General features: G+C 29.3%; 3 protein-coding genes across 5 annotated transcripts; 1 reads left to right on the plus strand and 2 right to left on the minus strand.

The window, feature by feature from the left end:
- Positions 1-1,742: 1,742 nt before the first annotated feature.
- On the minus strand, positions 1,743-6,512 carry LOC114175714 (glutamyl-tRNA(Gln) amidotransferase subunit A-like). The gene is made up of 12 exons (XM_028060499.1): positions 6,259-6,512; positions 5,287-5,388; positions 4,991-5,215; positions 4,790-4,872; positions 4,539-4,639; positions 4,011-4,134; positions 3,764-3,918; positions 3,232-3,368; positions 2,986-3,156; positions 2,617-2,838; positions 2,230-2,463; positions 1,743-2,111 (listed from the first exon to the last, which is right to left on the minus strand). The coding sequence occupies exons 1-12, from the start codon at positions 6,403-6,405 to the stop codon at positions 1,956-1,958; spliced, it is 1,857 nt and encodes a 618-aa protein (XP_027916300.1). The 5' UTR covers positions 6,406-6,512; the 3' UTR covers positions 1,743-1,955.
- Positions 6,513-9,727: 3,215 nt separating this feature from the next.
- Positions 9,728-14,299, minus strand: LOC114179769 (glutamyl-tRNA(Gln) amidotransferase subunit A-like). 3 transcript variants are annotated; one of them, XM_028066222.1, is made up of 13 exons: positions 14,035-14,299; positions 13,755-13,802; positions 13,016-13,117; positions 12,720-12,944; positions 12,518-12,600; positions 12,268-12,368; positions 11,768-11,891; positions 11,526-11,599; positions 11,206-11,342; positions 10,959-11,129; positions 10,587-10,811; positions 10,199-10,432; positions 9,728-10,078 (listed from the first exon to the last, which is right to left on the minus strand). In XM_028066222.1, exons 1-13 carry the CDS (start codon positions 14,287-14,289, stop codon positions 9,923-9,925), a joined length of 1,935 nt encoding a protein of 644 aa, XP_027922023.1. In that variant the 5' UTR covers positions 14,290-14,299; the 3' UTR covers positions 9,728-9,922. The 3 variants fall into 3 exon arrangements, with proteins under 3 accessions (XP_027922023.1, XP_027922021.1, XP_027922022.1); XM_028066220.1 differs by having other exon boundaries at positions 11,526-11,680; XM_028066221.1 differs by lacking the exon at positions 13,755-13,802 and having other exon boundaries at positions 11,526-11,680.
- A 5,255-nt stretch (positions 14,300-19,554) lies between these two features.
- Positions 19,555-20,226, plus strand: LOC114179233. The gene has a single exon (XM_028065495.1). It carries the CDS (start codon positions 19,733-19,735, stop codon positions 20,054-20,056), a length of 324 nt encoding a protein of 107 aa, XP_027921296.1. The 5' UTR covers positions 19,555-19,732; the 3' UTR covers positions 20,057-20,226.
- Positions 20,227-21,030: the final 804 nt, after the last annotated feature.

A 21,030-nucleotide genomic window follows, 5' to 3' on the forward strand; every position in this document is an offset into this window, starting at 1 on the left:
AAATATAGAATACCACTTAAGTGAGATCGATGATACCTTGTGTATATTGAGAAGCATGTTCAAACAATGTGTTATAAAGTTATATTTTATATGTATTGTGATATATGCTTTATACATGTTCAATACTTATATGAAGATATGATGGATAAAGGATAAGATTTATGTATGTTTGAAAGCTGTATAATTAAATATGAAATGCATAACATGATACATGGATGACATATTAACTTTTGGATGTTGAATTTTAATTGAATCACTTATATCCATGTAAATGTATTAGTACATATATGTATGGGATTTAACCTTAGATAAAGACTTTGGATGTATTGTAATAAATTTCTTTAATTGTGTATAAAATTAAACATATATTCAAGTGTGAGTTAAAAGTATCAAATTGGATAGAATAGATAAAGTTAAATACTATATAAAAATAAAGGTCCATGATCTCATTGTCTTAAGATTTTAGGGTAAAAATGGTGTCAAATATCTTATATGTATAAGATTAATGTCATATATAAACTATAATTTCTCAATGACCATAACTTATATATGAAAAAAAATATATAATCCCAATGTATGAGATTTAACCTTAGATAAAGACTTTGGATGAGTGATTTGCATGATTCAAGATTCATTAATATTTTAAATTATTTAATTTAAATATATTTCACGAAGAACAATGATAATCTTATGGATATGCAATAAAATTTAAATGAAATAATAATATGTTTGTAATTAATAACTAAGGATGGAAACGAAAAAGTAAAATTAAATACTTTATCTATAACAAATCTAAAATGAATAAAGAATAAAAAGTGTCAATTTGTATGACTTTTTTTTTAATTATAGAGGAGTAATTTATTTTAGACAAAAGCTTATTTAGGTATTTTAAAAACTTATCCAAACTTTTAATTTTATACACAATTAAAGAGATTTATTGCCGTAAAATTTTACTCCATCCGATCCCAAATGAATGTAGTTTTATCCATTTAAAAAAGTTTCAAATTGACTTCTATTGTTACATTTTAATGAAGTATTAATTTTGTCTTTCTTTCAAATGTCTCCTCAAATTAATCGTTTTTTCTCTTATTCAAACTAATGCAAGAAAGAATTTAACTATTTCAGTGAAATAGTTTCAAAATTTGGTATAATTAAATTATTGTTGTTGATCTTCGGTACATGTGCAATAATATTAAACTAGACACATTATTAGATGGAACAGAAAGACCACATTAAATCTTCTTTTAGATTAATGTTGTTTTACCACTTACATTAAACACTTTGACTTCATAGTTTAATACCATTTTCTATTGATTATACTAAAAAATCGAAAAAAAAATATAGTTATCAAGCTATTTAATGTTTTTAAAATTAATTGCTCAATGTGCTTCAGAAAAAGTAATATATTTTTTGGGGAAGTGATATTAAATTTGTTTGAGAATGATGTATTCATTATTATCTCTAATAGGTATGAAAACTTTAAACTTTAAATTGTACTCGGTGTGAGATGAATAGATTATTTTAAGAAAAGGAATCAATAATTCTTAAGACTACATAATATTACTTTTAGGATCAAATATATTTTTATCAATCAGATATTTGAAAATAAATTTACATTCACAATATTTACACAGACCAAATTAGAAGTCCACAACACATGTAAACACAATATTATGCGTTAAAACATTGAAACAATTAGATAATTAAGAACATAAAATATACAAATAAATATAAGAAAATAATTAGAAAAAACTGTGTGAAGTGTATCTCTAAAGGAAATAAAAGAAAATTATGAGAGCTCTCACCCTTGACATTGTATATTTTAAAATATAAGATAAGATTTAAGAATTAATACGGTGGAAAAACAGTTTCTCCCTATAACTCGAGTTGTTATGTTTTTTCAAGTCTCCATGAAAGTGATACATCGAGGTTAAATATAGTGGTGAAGCCGTTTATCAAGTAGATGAAGGAGCAATGCCCAAAACCCTGGGAGGGTAGGTACTACCAGAAACTGGGTCAGGGATCTTATCATTTGGCCCGAGATCATTGATTGGTGGCCGCTGTTTATGGTGATTGGTGACAGCTTGGTAAGCCATTGCCAACGCCAGAGCCTGAAAAAGAAGAGTGGGAAAAAACCAGGTATAGAATTAGAAATGAGTACAAAGCCATAAATTTGTAGTAGTATAAAAAATGTAGATGATACTGAACATAGTGCAGTCAGAAACATACAATGTGGTCTCGGTTAGGGGGAGCATAAATGCCAGTGGTGATTGTAGTTCTTCTTCTAGTTCCACCTGGTGGTGGATGAGAGATATTTTTAAGTCCTGTTGGCACTACTATGACTGGTAAACCAACAAGATTTCCAATACAAACTCTCTCCCAATCAGTTGCATTGCCAATGAATGCATCAACAGTGAAGGACTCTCTTATTTCCTTTATTAGCCTTCCCCGTGCTCTTTGTGCCTGCATGCAATCAATTTTAAATCTAAGTAATGCCAACTTATCATGTCTAGAAAAATAAGAATGATATCAAATGATTGGTTTAAAGGAAATTCTTCATATAAAAGATGTTTGATTTTAATTTAAATATTTAAGGGAACCAAATAAATGGTTGACCTGCACATAGTCCACTGCTGGAATTATGCGACTTCGGCGTAGTTCAGTGGCCCAATCCTGGGCTTCATACACATTATCCTCACCTGAGCGTTGCCACTCATCAAAGTGGGATAGCATGTCAACGTCCAATATGAAATTTAAGATACCTTGAACAGAGTCAACTGTGTAATTCAGTTTGAAAGGGACCATCTTGACACCTTTTGATGCAAGAACATGAACAACCTGAGTTTTCACAGCAGATGAAGTTTGTCTCATGAATCATGTCTTATCCTAACAGCATTCAAAAAGTGAAAATGTCTTCATGGAAATTGGCATTATGTAACGTCAAAGCTTGAACCACTTGTCCCAGAAATTACTTGAATGACTAACCTCCATTTCGGCATCTTCGAGATATCCAACGGTCAATTTAGAAATGTCAACCAGGAATGGGTCATCAAGGGAGCTATCTTTTGACGAGGGATCATCAAGATCTCTTCCCCGAACAATATCGAGAATAATGGCACAATCAGTAGCAGATCTACCGAAAGGGCCAAGCTTATCCTAGAGGAATGGTTACATGTAAGGTTATCATTCACATCATTCTATAAAAAAAACATTAGACAATTTGGGTTTTACCAAGCTTTCTGAAATGCTCATTACACCACTTCGACCAATAGTTCCAAAAGTCGGGCGCAATGCTGTCACCCCACATCGGGCTGCTGGAAAAGTAATGGATCCAGCTGTTTCTGTTCCAAACGCGAATGGGACCATACCTGCAATGCAATAAACAAAATCACATAGCTGAATAACATAGATAAATCTAAAATTAAGCGTATTCTCTTCTTCGATTAACAATAATTGATAAAATAAACCAAAGTGTTAGTTAGTTAAACAAAAAGAGACTTTTTCTGGTTTTTCTGTTAATACAGTTTCTAATATTTCTCTGTATATAAACCTCAATTGACGTTCAATAAAGTGTTAGAGGTGTTTCAATTCATGTCATCAATTTGTCTCCTTACTTCAGTTTATTTTTCTCTGTTTTGCTGCATATGTTAAAAGCACTGTTACATTAGTTTTAAAACAAACAATGGAAAAGACCTATAAACACAGATTAAAAAATGAAACAAATAAAGACGAAAAAAGTGCAGGCATTATATGGAAAAAGTACCAGCTGAGGTGCTTGCTGCAGATCCAGCAGATGAACCACTAGAAAATTCCTCAATATTCCATGGATTTCTAGTTCTGCCACCAAACCAGATGTCATGGCATGCCAATGATCCAGAAACGAGCTTTGCAACTAAAACAGCCCCGGCAGATTTCAACCTGTGTGGAGCAATACCATCAACTATACACATAATTATAGCCATAAACATCATTTCTGATTGTAGATTTACGTTTGTCAAAAGATATATTACCTTTTATAGACCCAAGCTTCCGTGTTAATAATTTGATTTTTGAATGATTTTGATCCCCAGGTCGTTTTGTATTTTGGCACTGATATTATGTCTTTCAACCCGTAAGGAATCCCATGAAGAGGCCCTTCAATGAAGATCAACATTCAATTTAAATTACTAACTCAACTATAAAGGTCATCCTGAAACAAAGTAGATGACAAGTTTCCATCCTAAAATACATCTCTGTGACTCTGTTTAAACGAATGAGGTCAATTCCGAGGTACGGGATAGACATACCTAAATTCTAGTAATCACTTAATCGTTCATAAAACAGTGGTGTTTATCCCTTAAAAATAATTTTGCTGATCTAACTTGTTCAGGATGTGTAGAAATCTTATATTTATGATGCCAGGATGGTTAGGGTTCCAGAACAATGCATTAACCCAAATTGGTCCTTCCTTCTAAATGTAGAAGCATTATGTGGAAGATAAATAAATTAAAAACAGATATTTTTTAATGATCAGGTGCTAGGAGAAAAAATATAACTACCCAGATAGACTCCCTGGCTGAGCAACTTATCTGCTTCTTTTGCTTGCTCCTGTGCTAACTCTTCGGTACAAGTGATTACAGCTTCAAGAGTAGGATTGTACCTGGTGTTTTTTCCAGAATCCACATGACATAGTTAATCAGAAAAATATGTTTCAAATACTTGAATTCAAGTTACCAAAAAAGAATACAACACACAACACAATGCATGTTAAACAACTGCTAGCAAATTAGCATCCCAAATTAAGTACTACTTTTTCAATCTCCGCAAGAATATTTGTGTAAGCTCCTGAGAAGTAATTTGTCTTGTTTTGATGAGTTCACCTAACTCGAGAACCTGGTTTGATAAAAGGGAGAACAAATCATTCATGAAATAGAAACACGTGCTAAAATGTTTTTGTAAAATATATAATCAAAGTCGAATTAGTGGTCGTCAGCTGTGATGGAACACTCACACTCATAAAGGCAATATCATCTTCAGATTCAGGTCTCTGGACACCAGAGATGGAAGGATAGTTGAACTTTTTGTTTTCATAATCAACTGGATCATAGTTCCAATCAGCATTGAAAACTAAAGGAGAAGGATAATGTAGCCCCCCATTCTCATAAGCTACAAGTTTTCTATTGGCTTCTATGATTGGAATGTTGAATTCCTCTGCACCTTCAGCAATCTCCTCAATCTAAGAGAAACAGAATTAGTCACCTCACCAAGCATCCAAGTACCAACAAACTAATAAGTCAAGGAAAATACCTGTTCATCGTCAAAGAAGTTGGCGTCAAGTAATCCAAAGAAATGTCCTAAGCTGGAAATATTACATTTCATCTCCGATAATTGAGATTGGTTTTTACTTCCCTGGTTGGTTGCAAAACAAAATAAAGGGAGATAAATGAAAATAACAAATTATAAAATGCCCACAAGTCACAACTTTGGGCACCAAACCAACTTTACATTTTATCACATTAAACTTTTGTAGGGGTATGTTTGGATTGACGGTTGTTGAATTAGCTATAGCAAAAATGCCAAAAACACATTCCGTACAAAACTCTTTTCTCTATCATGAGATGAAGTTCACTCGGGAGCCATTCCATATTCAGTGGGTTCTGAGATAACTTCTCCCAAAAGTTGTAAAATCTCAGCTAAACATAGCAAATAATTTGAGAGCCTGTAGCTAAAATTTCATACTAGTTAAATATTTGCCGGTTTTGGTAAGCAATTTTTGGCGCCAATTAAATGGACTAATTAATTTGTGTTCAATAATTATTTCCATAAAATGTAGTAGAAAACAAAAGAAATAAAATTCTCCCGTAAACTAAAATCATTTACTAGTCAATTTGGAGAAGTTTCCCATTTTAATTTTTCACATAAACTGTGGAGAAGAATTCGTTTCATTTTTTCTCTTATATCTTGTAAAAATTGTTTCGAAGTTTATCGAAAGAGCCTAACTATCCGTATTCACACAGCTCATATGCTATCAGATCTAGTCTGCATTTTCTGGCAGAATATTTTCCATATTCTGTTGACGATTCTCGTTTGTTTAACATTTGTCAGAGAGAGCAGCGTAATCAGGGAAACTATACATATCTTCAGTTTTCACTCTCATGCTATACATACAATAATCAAATAATTGCAGTGAATTCGGTGACCGCATCAATTATGGTAAACCATACAAGTATTAAAAACGATAAATCGAAACTAACTAGATGAAATTGAGAAGGAATGTACCATCGGTGTTATGTTTGGTTTTGAACAAAAGGAGGATTGAGAAGAGTGAGCGAAAGACAGAAACTGAAGAATTGAGAGAAGAAGAACAGATAGCAGAATACAACAGTTGTTGAGAAGTGGAAGGTGAGAGTGCCACCGCTCCCACATGCCGCGTTCTTTTCTCCTCTCTTCCTCCTTCACTTTATCTGCAAATAGAATTTGCCATGGTAGCTTCCATCTTAAGTCTTCTTCGGTTGACTTGTGTTCGTGTAACCATTTTCTCATAACTTATTTTTCATATATTTCTTAAAATATTTATAATTAATTTAAGAGTTAACTATATTTTTAGTCTCTCTATTTGATCAAAATTTGAATTTGTCTATGTCCGAAACTTCGATATATTTTGGTCCATAAACTTTAAAAATGAATGAATGTAGTCATTTTAACTCAATTACATTTTTTTGAGGTGTCAAATGCATTTCCCAACAAATATTAAATCGGATATGTGTCATACAATATAAATAACTTCAATACTAGCATGAAATGCGTTCGACACGTAAAAAAAAAATTAACGTAATTGAATTAAAAATACTATATTTATTCATTTTAAAAATATAGAGACCAAAATGTATCAAAGTTTCGAACAAGGACGAACTTCAATTTTAGATATCAAGAAACTAAAAAACTAGTTAACCCTTAATTTAATTATTCAACCAAACCTCTACTTATTTGAACTAATACAATATTCTTATTCCTTCGTTGATTCGGACAAATAAAATAAAAAAGGCGTACATGTTCAATAAAAGAAGAAGAAAAAGATTAATTATAAAAGAAACATGAATTTACCTAGATAAAAATTCTGACCATCAAAATGTTTTTTCATCAATTTAATCTAATTATAAAACAATTGATCAGTCCACCAATAATCTTGAAGAAGAGGTTTAGAGTTTAGATCATTTAAAAAAAGAGGGATTTTTTCTTTTGTTGAAATGAATAATCAATTATTTTAAACCTATTTATAGTTTTTTATTCTTAATTTAACCTAATTTTTTTTCTTAAAAGAATTTGGATCGTACAATTTTTATTATTTATTTTACTACACTTGCATATGTTTTTATGTTTAATACTGAATTTGATTTTTTTTTGAAATAAACTTTAATTTGTAATTATAAAATTTAAAATAATATTGAGCTTAGATTCTAACTTAATGTGATTTTAATATATAAATACTTGTTTTTTATTACGTCACTATAAACATATCAATAGAAAAAAGTAGATTATTCTGTATATCAGTTTTAATGATAATTTATCAAACTTTAAAGTTATAATGATTTTTTTTATAAAGTAATGTTCGATCCTTAAAAGACATATTAGTTTTTTATTTATATAAATATGCATTATTGACATGTTTTTATTGATTAAAGAAAAATATTTTATGTAAAAGCTTATATACTTTTTGTTTTTTGGTTCAAAAAAAAACTTTTATATCAATTTTTGTCCCCTCCTAGACTTAAAGGGTAATTCCCCCTCTTTACATAAAAAAAGTGTACAAAAAAACCTATTTTCTACAATTATATCCATTCTTCTCTAAATTCACGATTTTCTATCAAACAAGTAATACGCAAACAAAATAAAGAAGACATGAAAAAGAGATACAAAAATATTGATTTGGATTCTATTTTTGAATTTTTTTTCTGTTTTTTCATTGTGTTTTCATAATACGGGACAAGAAAAGGAAATTATCATCTATAGATAACTCTTCATTAAATAAATACAATAACTACTTATATTTCTAATGAAAAATTGAAGATTGAAACAAACTCATCGTTTTCATCTTCTTACATGCCACACATGTTTTCTAATTGTTTTGTTTATGTCTATAGAAATTGTTGATAAATATGTTAGAGAAAAATCAAAGAGGAAGGTGGACAACATTTTTTGCAAATAACATCATAAACTCTAGGATTATCATTCTCAATTAATGTAAAGGTTTGTTTCAATGACTTATGGTATGTTTTTATTTTAATATATTTATTCATTCCCAACTCCTTAAAAAAAAACTCAAGTTTTCTAATTTACCAGTTAAACTATCGGTGTTCATAAATAGCATGACATCTTTCAAGTTAATTTTTCAAATTTAGGTGAACATTTTCATATGTTTTCTAATTTATTGTTTTTTATTTTTAATTTTATACACAAAAATAAATCATAATAAAAAGTTTCAAATTGACTTATATCGTTACATAAGGAAGTATTATAATTTTTCTTTCTAATATCTCATAAATTAATCGTCTTCGTCTTTTCTCTTATTCAAATTAATGCAAGGAAAGAATTTAACAATAGATTTTGTTAGATAATTAATATGACCTAATAATTATCAATACAATTTTATTTTAAATAAAAGAAAAAATATTCATAAATATATGTATTTAATATTTTATTTTATGTTCATCAATAAAATTAAAAAATAAATAAATAAAAAATAATTATATTTTAATATTGCTAAAAATTAAGTATAATAAAATATAAAAAAGTTTAAATTAATAAAAAATTAACAAAAGATAGTATTTAAACATCTAAAAATTTTCTTTATAAAATATATTATATATATTTATATTATTCTAATTAATATACTTGATTATTAAAACTTTCAATAAAATATGAAACAAGCATTAATTATTTATTAAGCAGTGTCCTAAGTAGACCTATAAACATTCTCCTTCAACTATTTCACTTAAATAGTTTTAAAATGTGGTATATTTATCGTTGTTGATCTTTAATACATGTGCAACAATATTAAATTACACACATTATGAGATGAAAAAGGTAAAAGACTTCATTAAATATTCTTTTAACATTAATGTTGTTTTACCACTTACATTAACGGCTATGACCTTACAGTTTAATAACATTTTCTATTGATTATACTAAAAAATCGAAAAAATATTTATCAAGCTATTTAATGTAATTTTTTAGGATAAAATATGTACTCTCATGTCCTTAAGACACTTTGATATATATATATATATATATATATATATATATATATATATATATATATATATATATATATATATAAACTATATCAAAATTATCAGTCTTCAATCAAGTATTGAACTTTTTTGTCTATAATTTATTTTTTAAATTAATTGCTCTGTGTGCTTAGGTAAAAGTAATATATTAGTTGAGAAAGAGACATTAAATTTGTTCCAAAATCATGTATTATTATTATTGTTATTATTATTATTATTATTATTATTATTATTATTATTATTATTAATCTCTAATAGGATTATAGGTATGAAAACTTTAAACATTAAAGTGTACTTAGTGTGAGATGGATAGATTATGTTAAGAAAAGGAATCAAGAATTTCTTAAGACTATATAATGTTACTTTCAGGATCAAATATATTTTTATCAATAAATATTTAAAAATATAGACAAGAAAATAATTTTAAATGATGAGAAGAAAATGTGTGAAGTGCAAAATGAAATAAAAGAAAATGTTTTATGTTCCTGATTGAGAAATAGTGAGTCTCACTTGAGATTGTGTATTTTAAAATATAAGATTTAAGAATGAATACAGTGGAAAAACAGTTTCTCCTTATAACTCCCGTTTTTATGTTTCTTCAAGTCTCCATGAAAGTGATAGATAGAGGTTAAGTATAGTGGTGAAGCCGTTTATCAAGTAGATGAAGGAGCAATGCCCAAAACCCTGGAAGGGTAGGTACTACCAGAAACTGGGTCAGGGATCTTATCATTTGGCCCGAGATCATTGATTGGTGGCCGCTGTTTATGGTGATTGGTGACAGCTTGGTAAGCCATTGCCACCGCCAGAGCCTGAAAAAAAGAAGTGGGTAAAAAACTACGTATAGAATTAGAAATTGAGTACAAAGCCATAAACTTTTAGTAGTATAAAAAATGTAGATGATACTGAACACATTGCAGTCAGAAACATACAATGTGGTCTCGGTTAGGGGGAGCATAAATGCCAGTGGTGATTGTAGTTCTTCTTCTAGTTCCACCTGGTGGTGGATGAGAGATATTTTTAAGTCCTGTTGGCACTACTATGACTGGTAAACCAACAAGATTTCCAATACAAACTCTCTCCCAATCAGTTGCATTGCCAATGAATGCATCAACAGTGAAGGACTCTCTTATTTCCTTTATTAGCCTTCCCCGTGCTCTTTGTGCCTGCATGCAATCAATTTTAAATCCAAATAATGCCAACTTATCATGTCTGAAAAAATAAGAATGATATCAAATGATTGGTTTAAAGGAAATTCTTCATATAAAAAGATGTTTGATTTTAATTTAACTATCTAAGGGAACCAAATAAATGGTTAACCTGCACATAGTCCACTGCTGGAATTATGCGGCTTCGGCGTAGTTCAGTGGGCCACTGGTCTTGGGCTTCGTACACATTATCCTCACCTGAGCGTTGCCACTCATCAAAGTGGGATAGCATGTCAACGTCCATTGTGAAATTTAAGATACCTTGAACAGAATCAACTGTGTAATTCAGTTTGAAAGGGACCATCTTGACACCTTTTGATGCAAGAACATGAACAACCTGAGTTTTCACAGCAGATGAAGTTTGTCTAATGAATCATGTCTTATCCTAACAGCATTCAAAAAGTGAAAATGTCTTCATGGAAATTGGCATTATGTAACGTCAAAGCTTGAACCACTTGTCCCAGAAATTACTTGAATGACTAACCTCCATTTCGGCATCTTCGAGATATCCAACGGTCAATTTAGAAATGTCAACCAGGAATGGATCATCAAGGGAGCTATCTTTTGACGAGGGATCATCAAGATCTCTTCCCCGAACAATATCGAGAATAATGGCACAATCAGTAGCAGATCTACAGAAAGGGCCAAGCTTATCCTAGAAGAATGGTTACATGTAAGGTTAACATTCATATCATATCCTATCAGAAAACGTCGAATAGTTTGGGTTTTACCAAGCTTTCTGAAATGCTCATCACACCACTTCGACCAATAGTTCCAAAAGTTGGGCGCAATGCTGTCACCCCACATCGAGCTGCTGGATAAGTTATGGATCCAGCTGTTTCTGTACCAAACGCGAATGGAACCATACCTGCAATGCAATAAACAAAATCACATAGCTGAATAACATAGATAAATCTAAAATTGAGCGTATTCTCTTCTTCGGTTTACAATAATTGATAAAATAAACCAAATAATGGAAAAGACCTATAAACACATTAAAAAATGAAACAAATGAAGACGAAAAAAGTGCAGGCATTCGTGAAAAAAGTACCGGCTGAGGTGCTTGCTGCAGGTCCAGCAGATGATCCAGTAGAAAATTCCTCAATATTCCATGGATTCCTAGTTCTGCCACCAAACCAAATGTCATCATATGCCAATGATCCAGAAACGAGCTTTGCAACTAGAACAGCCCCGGCAGACTTCAATCTATACGGAACAATACCATCAACTATACACGTAATTGCAGCCACAAATTTAATTTATGGTTGTTTACGTTTGTCAAAGATATATTACCTTTTATAGACCCAAGCTTCCGTGTTAATAATTTGATTTTTGAATGATTTTGATCCCCAGGTCGTTTTGTATTTGGGTACTGATATTATGTCCTTCAATCCGTAAGGAATCCCATGAAGAGGCCCTTCAACGAAGATCAATATTCAATTTAAAATTCTGACCCAACTTATAGAGGTCGTCCTGAAACAGTACGAAACAACGTTCCATCCTAAAATACAGCTCTGTGCTCTGTTTAAATGAATGAGATCTATTCCGAGGTACGGGGTAGACATACCTAAATTCGAGTTAATCACGTAATCGTTCATAAAACCGCGGTTTATGCTTTAAAAATAATTATGCTCATATACCTTGTTCAGGATGTGTAGGGATCTTATATTTATGATGATGGGATGGTTAGGGTTCCAGAATAATGCATTAATCCACATTGGTCCTTCTAAAAGTGGAAGCATTAAAAACAAACTTTTTTTAATGATCAGATGTTTGGAGAAAGATATAACTACCCAGATAGACTCCCTGGCTGAGCAACTTGTCTGCTTCTTTGGCTTGCTCCTGTGCTAACTCTTCGGTATAAGTGACTACAGCTTCAAGAGTAGGATTGTACCTGGTGTTAATTCCAGAATCCACACAACATAGTTAATCAGGAAAATATGTTTCAAATACTTCAATTCAAGTCACCAGAAAAGAATACAACACAACACAATGCATGTTATAACAACTGCTACCAAATTAGCATTCCAAAATTAGTACTACTTTTTCAATCTCCGCAAGAATATTTGTGTAAGCTGCTGAGAAGTAATTTGCTTTGTTTTGATGAGTTCACCTAACTCAAGAACCTGGTTTGATAAAAGGGAGAAAAAGTCATTCATGAAATAGAAATACGTGCTAAAATGTTTATGCAAAGTATATAATCAAAGTCAAATTAGTGGTCCGTCCGCTATGATGGATCACTTACGCTCATAAAGGCAATATCATCTTCAGAATCAGGTCTCTGTACACCAGAGATGGAAGGATAGTTGAACCTTTTGTTTTCATAATGAACTGGCTCATAGTTCCAATCAGCATTGAAAACTAAAGGAGAAGGATAATGCAAACCCCCATTCTCATAAGCTACAAGTTTTCTATTGGCTTTTATGATTGGAATATTGAATTCCTCTGCACCTTCAGCAATCTCCCCAATCTAAGGGAAACAGAACTAGTCACCTCACCAAGCATCGCAAAATCAACAAACTAACAAGTCAAGGAAAATACCTGTTTATCGTCAAAGAAGTTGGCGTCAAGTAATCCAAAGAAATGTCCTAAGCTGGAAATATTACATTTCATCTCTGATAATTGACATTGATTTTTACTTCCCTGGTTGGTTGCAAAACAAAATAAAGGGACATAAATGAAAATAACAAACTATAAAGAAATACTCGCAAGTCACAACTTTGGGTAACAAACCAACTTTTTACATTTAATCACATTAAACTTTTGTAAGAGTATGTTTGGATTGATGGTTGTTGAATCAATCACAGGAAAAATGCCAAAAACACATTCCGTACAACACTCTTTTCTCAGTCATGAGATGAAGTCCACTCGGGAGCCATTCCATATTTAGTGGGTTCTGAGATAACTTCTCCCAAAAGTTGTAAAATCTCTGCTAAAACGCAGTTAAATTTGAGAGCGTGAAGCTAAAATTTCATACTAGTTAAATATTTGCCAGTTTTGGTAAGCAGTTTTTGGCGCCAATTAAATGGAACAACTAATTTGTGTTTAGATAATCATTTCCATAAAATCTAATAGAAAACAAAAGAAATAAAATTCTCCCGTAAACTAAAATCACTTACAAGTCAATTTGGAGCAGTTTTCTCATTTAATTTTTCACATAAACTTTGGAGAAGAATTCGTTTCATTTTTTTCTCTTATATCTTGTAAAAATTGTTTCGAAATTAATCGAAGGAGCCTAACTATCCGTATTCAAACAGCTCATAAGCTATCAGATACTAACCTGCATTTTCTGGCAGAATATTTTCCATATTCTGTTAACCGTTCTCACCTGTTTTACATTTGTCAGAGAGAGCATCGTATTTTTTTTCGTATAACTCACAAAAAGAGAAAAAAAAAAAAAAACTCAGAGAAACTATATATATCTTCACTCTCCTGTTGTACATACAATCATCGAATAAATGCAATAGATTCGTTGACCGCATCAACGCTGGTAAACCATAAAAGTATATAAAAATGATAAATCGAAACAAACTATGGTAGAAAAGTAAGGAGGAACGTACCATTGGTGTTAGGTTTGGTTTTGAAGAAAATGAGGATTGAGCAGAGTGAGCGAAAAGGCAGAGGATGAAGAATAGAGAGAAGAAGAAGATGGAAGCATAATACAACAGTTGTTGAGAAGTGGAAGGTGAGAGTGCCATCACCGCTGCCACGTGTCCCATCTGTAACTGCTTCTCCGTGACACTTGTTCTTGCGCATGCCCTTCTTTCTCCTCTCTCTTCCTCCCTCTCACTTTGTCTGCAAATAGAATTGACCATGGTGGTTTCATTGACCATTTGTTTTATCCACTTTTTAATCTACTTCCAATTATTCTTGGATTATCCTATCACATTATTACAAAAATTAAAATAAATAATTTAAGGTTATTAGAATGGTAGTTTAAAAATGAATAAAAAAATATTATTATCCAATATAATATTCTTATTCTCATATGAATCTAACTTCTCATCTAGATTTACACAAGATTGTTTCTTTATAAATATAATCTAACTGTAAAACAAACTACCAATCTACTGAGAATCTTAAATATAAAGGTTTTAGATCTAAAAATATGATTTTTTTAAATGGATAAGAAATTATTTTAAACTTATTTATAGCTTTTTATTCTTCATTTGACTTAATTATTTGTCTTCGAAAGATTAGATCTTACAATTTTTATTATTTATTTTATTACACTTGCATATGTTTGTATGTTTAATATTGAATTTGATAAAAAATTGAAATAAACTTCAATTTTGTAATTATAAAATTTAAAATACCATTGAGATTAGATTTTAACTTAATCTGATTTTAATATATAAATACCATTGAGATTTAGGTCATTATAAAGATATCAATGTAAAAAAAAGTAGTTTATTGTGCATAAAATTTTTAATGATGACTTATCAAATATAATAGTTATAATATTTTTTTAAGGTAATGTTCGATCCATAAAAGTTATAGTAGTTTTCTATTTATATAAATATATATTATAGACATGTTTTTATTGATTAAAATAAAAGTATTTTATATAAAAGTTTATATACTTATTGTTTTTACTAAATAAAATAACTTTTATATCAATTTTTGTCCCCTCCTAGACTTAAAGGCTGATTCCATCCTTCTTTACATAAAAAAGTCTATAATTATCTCCATTCTTCTCTAAATTCATATTTCTTTTCTCCTTTTTCCTTGTTTATCAAGCTTATTAAAAATATTCTTAATTTCGTTCCAAATGCATTCAATTTGTATTAGAAAAATCCTTCAATTTCAAATAATCCTTAAAAAGAAGTATAAACTTATCACGGGAGGGTAGGGAGGAATAGTATAATTAGTAAACAGGGAGTGTAACTGGGAAAATCCTTAAAAGGATGATGTATTAGGAGGAATATACTTTGAAGGCACCAAGCACCCTGGTCACTAACAGCATGGGCTATTTTTGTTTTCACCTCCATAGTTTCCTTTTGCAGTTCTATATTTTTGTTTACACTTTCATGAGAGTGTTTAAAAGTCGAAAGTATCCCTCTGCCCCTGTAATCGTGCTCTAGGCCATCTTTTCATCGCCACCACCCACTTGTCCATATGTTATATCATTGATTCATGGAAGAAATATCTAAATTTAACTTTATCGATGTGTTTTGAATTGCTAAATTTGAAACATATTTTTAGATTGTACAAATTATAGATTTTTTTTTTATGCAAAATTGATTTTTAATAAAGATGACAATAAAATATGTGCATGTTTGATTATATCATTTAATTCTAAAAGTAATTTCATTTCATCATCGTACCATAGATATAATAAGAAATTTTTGTTTCATCCTCGTTCATGTCATTTTATTATTTTGAGTATTAACTAAGTAATTTTTTATAACAAATAAAATCATAGCAAAGGAAACACGGATTATTATTAAATGTTAAAACAATACATATCTTTTTTATCCAATGTAAAATGTCAGAAAAAGAAATCATTGTATAAATATCAAATAAAATATTAAATAATTATAGAAAACAACAAAAACCATAAATTTGTGTCTTAGAATAAGTTATGAAGTTAACAACAAATAAAATTTCATATAAATTTTTGAATTACCTAATAAATTAAAAATGTTATATTAATTTACATGTATGAGATTGAAGATGAAGGACTAGACGAGTCTGGTCGGGCACGGATCATATTAACTTGCACAAAAAAATTTATCCGTTATTTACTCATTTATTCGTCGGGTATCCGTTTAAAATATATTTGTGTATATTTTAAAATTTACGGATACCCGTGAATAACTTGAATATTTAAAAAAACATATTTTCTAATTTTTTAAAATAAAATTAAATATAAATTAACTTTTAATTTTAATTAAATTTATTCTAATAAAAAATAAATTAAATTTATTTTTAATTATATTTAACTTAATAAAACATAAATTAAATTTTATTTTTATTTTTAACTTTTTGCAGGTAACGGATATTGGTAAGTACAAATAATATGATACTTACACCCGAATCCGTTCATAAATAGATATTTAAATACACACGACCTGTTACTCACAGATAACAAATATCTGCGGATATCAACTATCTGTCGTAAATTTTATCTACATGTAACACTTTTTGTCATGTACATATTAATCTCAGTCTTAAAATCTAATTTTAATAGTCAAATATTACTCATATTCAAATTAGAGAGAATTTTTTATTAAAGTCGAAACGAGTTTGGATGAAAGACCGATTCACTTATCATCCTTACTCCTGAATTGATCAATGTCTTTTAAATTTCACAATTCTATAAGTTTTCTCTTAATAGAAAAAGATGACTTATAAGTTGGATAACATGGAAGGCACTCCTGAATCTAAAAGTCTATTTTAAATTACACAATCTAAAAGTAATTTTTTTATAAAAAGATATTTGCAAATTGTCATAATACAGTTTTGTGTTCTAAATTACTATTCTCAATTGTGTAATTCAATATACATTCTTACAAGATTTTTAAATCATATAATCTATAAAGAATGTTAAACCGAAAGATAAATTGGAAATTTTAATATTTATAAAAGCGCAGAAGAAAAACACGTGAAATGTAAAAGGAAAAGAATAGACTTTCATGGATCCTTTCTAACATTGTTTATAAAATGTAATTAGTACAAAGAACTCTTCACAAATATTTGTGAAATATTATATTGTTTTTCTCAGACTTTATCCAAATCAAAGCTATGTACATCTTCCATGAATCTAACTGTTTATTCTTTTCTCTTTCTCATTGTGTGGACGAAACCTATAAAGAAAACGAACATATCTTCAATATTTTTGGACACGTATCGATCATTATAGAAAGATAATTTTCAACGGTGTTTGGCAGCCTTTGAAACGTGTAACGGTTTTTCTAATCATAAAAAATTTGGTACATATCAATACAGAGTGAAATTAAATTGATTAGATTATTAAAACAAAAAACGATTACGTATATATCATCATTCATAAATATTATCATCCTTAAATATAAAGAAAGTTAAGATAATTTTATTTATTTTTTGAATTAAATATGTTTTTTTTCTCTTAATTTTTAGCGAATTTTAGAATTAGTCTAATTCAAAATTTTGGACCATTTTAATCAAATTTTGTTAGATTTATTTGGTGTTTCATACACATTTCAGGATTGTATTTGAGTTGTTTATACAATTTGACACATTTTTGCTTTAATGTTAAGTCAAATACTATTATGAAATGTCAAATAAACTTAACAAAATTTGATTAAAATGACTAGATTCACGTATTTCGAAAAAATGAAAGACTAAATTGGTCCAAAATTTTAAAATGAACTAATTTTAAATTAATTGAAAGTTAAGAGACAAAAAAACATATTTAATCCTTTATTTTATTCACTGGTAGTTGGTTCAGACTAATTCAGAAATGCCTTAGCAATAGACTTATGAATGGGCCTAAAAAGAAGATTAGGTTTGATACGTTGAACAATTATGTTTTTTTTCTTCTTTAAATTCATATACATTTTAGAAGGGGTTGAATAAAGTGTTAGATAACACATAAACATTTTTTTTTAATTACATATAAATGTAGAAATGCCTAAAAGAAATAAAGGTGGTCTAAAATGTTTCAAAGGTGTAGACACTTATTCCACGAGTAAATATCAGCATAGGAAATGAATAAAAACCCAATTGTTTATTACTAGATGAACTTAACAGTGAAATGTTTCTAGTTTTCCTTTACAAATTATAAAGAATTTTACTATTACAATGGATTACAAATAATTTTTTATGGTATTTTTATTAATAAATATTATTTACGTCACTATTTAAACTTAAATTCTTTATGACTTTAAGATTTCAAGTTTTTTTACTAAGTTATTCTTAACTTTAATGAATAAACAATTGATAAAAATGTTCTCAATATCAAGAAAGTGCATTTATAATAAAGCTTTGGTTAAGAAATAAGATCAATTCGTATTAATACTTAATTGTATAAAAGAAATGTATGAACAAGTCATCCAATAGTTTAATAGAGGTTCAATATTTTAGAATATCTGTTATTGTTGACTTAGTATACTTCCTTATAGGTTGATTAGGAAACATATCATCATTTAGATTATGTTTGACATATGATCATTGTTTTGAGATTGAGTTAATTATTTAAGAGATAACGAGACTATATTTTACTCTTTTGAAAAATAATTCTTTAACAACTAAATTTTGATTTTTCTTTTATAATTTAAAGTGGTACTTTCTGGATAATTTTTTATTTTTTTAAATTTTTATATTTTAAAATCACTTAAAAGATGTTATTTTATATTATAAAAAAAGTTGTCAAAATATTAAGTGTATTGATTTTCATGTTTGTGCAAGAAAAATGAGTACCACTACTAAAAATTCTTATATTATATGAGAATTTTCTTGTAAATTAGTTAAAATAATTTACAAGAGAAGACTTTTTTCTGCTATTTTTGCTAAGAATTTTAATTGGCGGGTAATTTTTTCATGAGTAATTATTTCTTACAAAATTATAAAATTTGCAAGTATTTCTTACAAAATTTATTGCGAAAAGTATTTTATACAAAATATTTTGCAAAATTGACAATAATTCCCTGCAAAATTTCTTTTATAACAAAATTTATAAGTATTTCTTAAAGAAAAATTAAAACAAAATTCACAGAAAATATGAATTTTTAGTAATGTACTTCTATCAGTGTATTCACCTTTTCATTTTCTTTATGTTTCTCATTAAAGAGAAATGTACCTAAATTGATACATGACATGGCTAATGCCCACATGAAATTATTTGTAAGATTAATGGAGATCACAACCAGTGGAGGCTTTTGCAGATAGTGGTTGGCTGAGACTAAAATATTAAAACTGCGGTTGCTTTTCTGTCCACAACTCCATTCATATTCATTTTGTCGTTTTCTGGAAAAAAAATGAATAAAAGTCAATTTTCTGTGAAAAAAAAAAAAAGCCAATCTCCAACACAACAACATTTGGACACTTCTATTGGCATGCCTTTGAGTCAAAACTCATATTAAAACTCTTGTAGCAGAATAAACATGTCATAAACCAGATATAAAAAACTCAAACCTCTATACCTAACCCTTTATAATTGCTTATAATTCTCTTTCTTCAAGATCCAATATTTTCTCCTTTTCTCTCCACCCTTTTGGCCAATTCTCAGAAATAAACCAAAACAAGAACCATATAAATCTTACAAGCATTAACTTGATGGAGGGTCTTCTACCTCTGGTTTTCAGAGCAATCAAGAAACGCAAGACTCGCAGGCAATACCAGTGTTTGTCTTCTGGGGCTGCTCTAAGCCACAACATGAACGTGCGCGACTATTATTACGTGCAAGAACCTTCAACTTCAACGCAAAAAGTGGTTCATGATCATGCAGAAAATAACGTTGGTTATATGCGACATGATTCTTGTAGGGAATTCTCTGACGACTTTTCTTCCCAACAAAGAACCTTTGCTGCTGTCTCACCCGATTCGAAGCAACTCGTCCGGTTTAGAAGTCTGAGAATGTTTCCATGCCTTGCTGGTTAGTTTATGAGGTCAATCTTTTGTGTGGCTGCTGTGATATCCAAATCGTGTGTTTGATTGCAACTGTAAAGACATTGGCGTGGCAATAATCCGACAAATATCTGTGCATTGTAGGTTAAATGTGCTGATTAGGTATTAATAATGAAAAAATCGCATGATGTTCTGGGTGTTAATGAATGTGTTTAGTTTTTTTGGTTTCGAATTCTCAAATTTATAATCATCAGATCATTTTCAAATTACATTTTTTTTGGAAGTTTGAGATCGCTAAAGATAAAAATCGATTCATAGTGTATATATATATACACGTTTATAAATTGTACAAAACTTTATCACGTTGCACATATTCTTCATCATGTAGGACAAACGAAAACACATTAACTAAAACCAATTCTACAAATTCTTAGATGAATATACAACGAGTGACTTTTTCTTACTAAGAAGAACCTTAGGATTTGTGGACCAGTTCTCTTGAGACAAAAAACAGTGTTTCCTAGGTTGACAAAAATAAAGATAATGACATATATCAGTAAGTTAATTACCTTTTAATTGTTTATTGAAATAAATTATTGAGCCACTTGTTATATTATATTTCTTATGAAAATATAGCTAATTTACAAAAAGTGATGTAAGTTTTTTAGTAAATTTATCAAATGCATAAATTTTAAAAGTTTTACGGAAATTGGTAACCTTGCTACCATCATGACCATGGACTGAGATTTTCCCTTGATCATTAGTTAAATCAAAGGAAAGTAAAAAGTTTCTTTTTTCTTTACACTTTTGTAAAATGGTGATATCATGCACCTAAGTTTTTTTATTTGAAATTTTTTACAGTTGTTTTATTTTTTTATAAATGAATTTTAATTTAATGTTTGTTTTCTTTTTAACTTAAATGCTTTATTATTTTTAACATAAATATATTAATTTTAAATTTCAATTAATATTTTTATAATTTTTTTTATGCAGTTGTAATTTATTGA

Source organism: Vigna unguiculata, chromosome 3, assembly GCF_004118075.2.
Source record: "Vigna unguiculata cultivar IT97K-499-35 chromosome 3, ASM411807v1, whole genome shotgun sequence".
Taxonomy (NCBI): Eukaryota; Viridiplantae; Streptophyta; class Magnoliopsida; order Fabales; family Fabaceae; genus Vigna; species Vigna unguiculata.

Bases quoted from the DNA above. Each gene is read 5' to 3' on its own strand.
- LOC114179769 (XM_028066220.1), bottom strand. From the start codon at position 14,289: ATGGTCAATTCTATTTGCAGACAAAGTGAGAGGGAGGAAGAGAGAGGA. The intron at 12,601-12,719 runs GTAAGTGATCCA...TTATCAAACCAG, and splicing joins ATGATATTGCCTTTATGAGC to GTTCTTGAGTTAGGTGAACT. The intron at 11,892-12,267 runs GTAGTTATATCT...TCTTCGTTGAAG, and splicing joins CAGCCAGGGAGTCTATCTGG to GGCCTCTTCATGGGATTCCT.
- LOC114175714 (XM_028060499.1), bottom strand. From the start codon at position 6,405: ATGTGGGAGCGGTGGCACTCTCACCTTCCACTTCTCAACAACTGTTGT. The intron at 3,919-4,010 runs GTAATATATCTT...TGCTCCACACAG, and splicing joins GAAGCTTGGGTCTATAAAAG to GTTGAAATCTGCCGGGGCTG. The intron at 3,157-3,231 runs GTAAAACCCAAA...CCATTCCTCTAG, and splicing joins TGAGCATTTCAGAAAGCTTG to GATAAGCTTGGCCCTTTCGG.
- LOC114179233 (XM_028065495.1), top strand. From the start codon at position 19,733: ATGGAGGGTCTTCTACCTCTGGTTTTCAGAGCAATCAAGAAACGCAAG.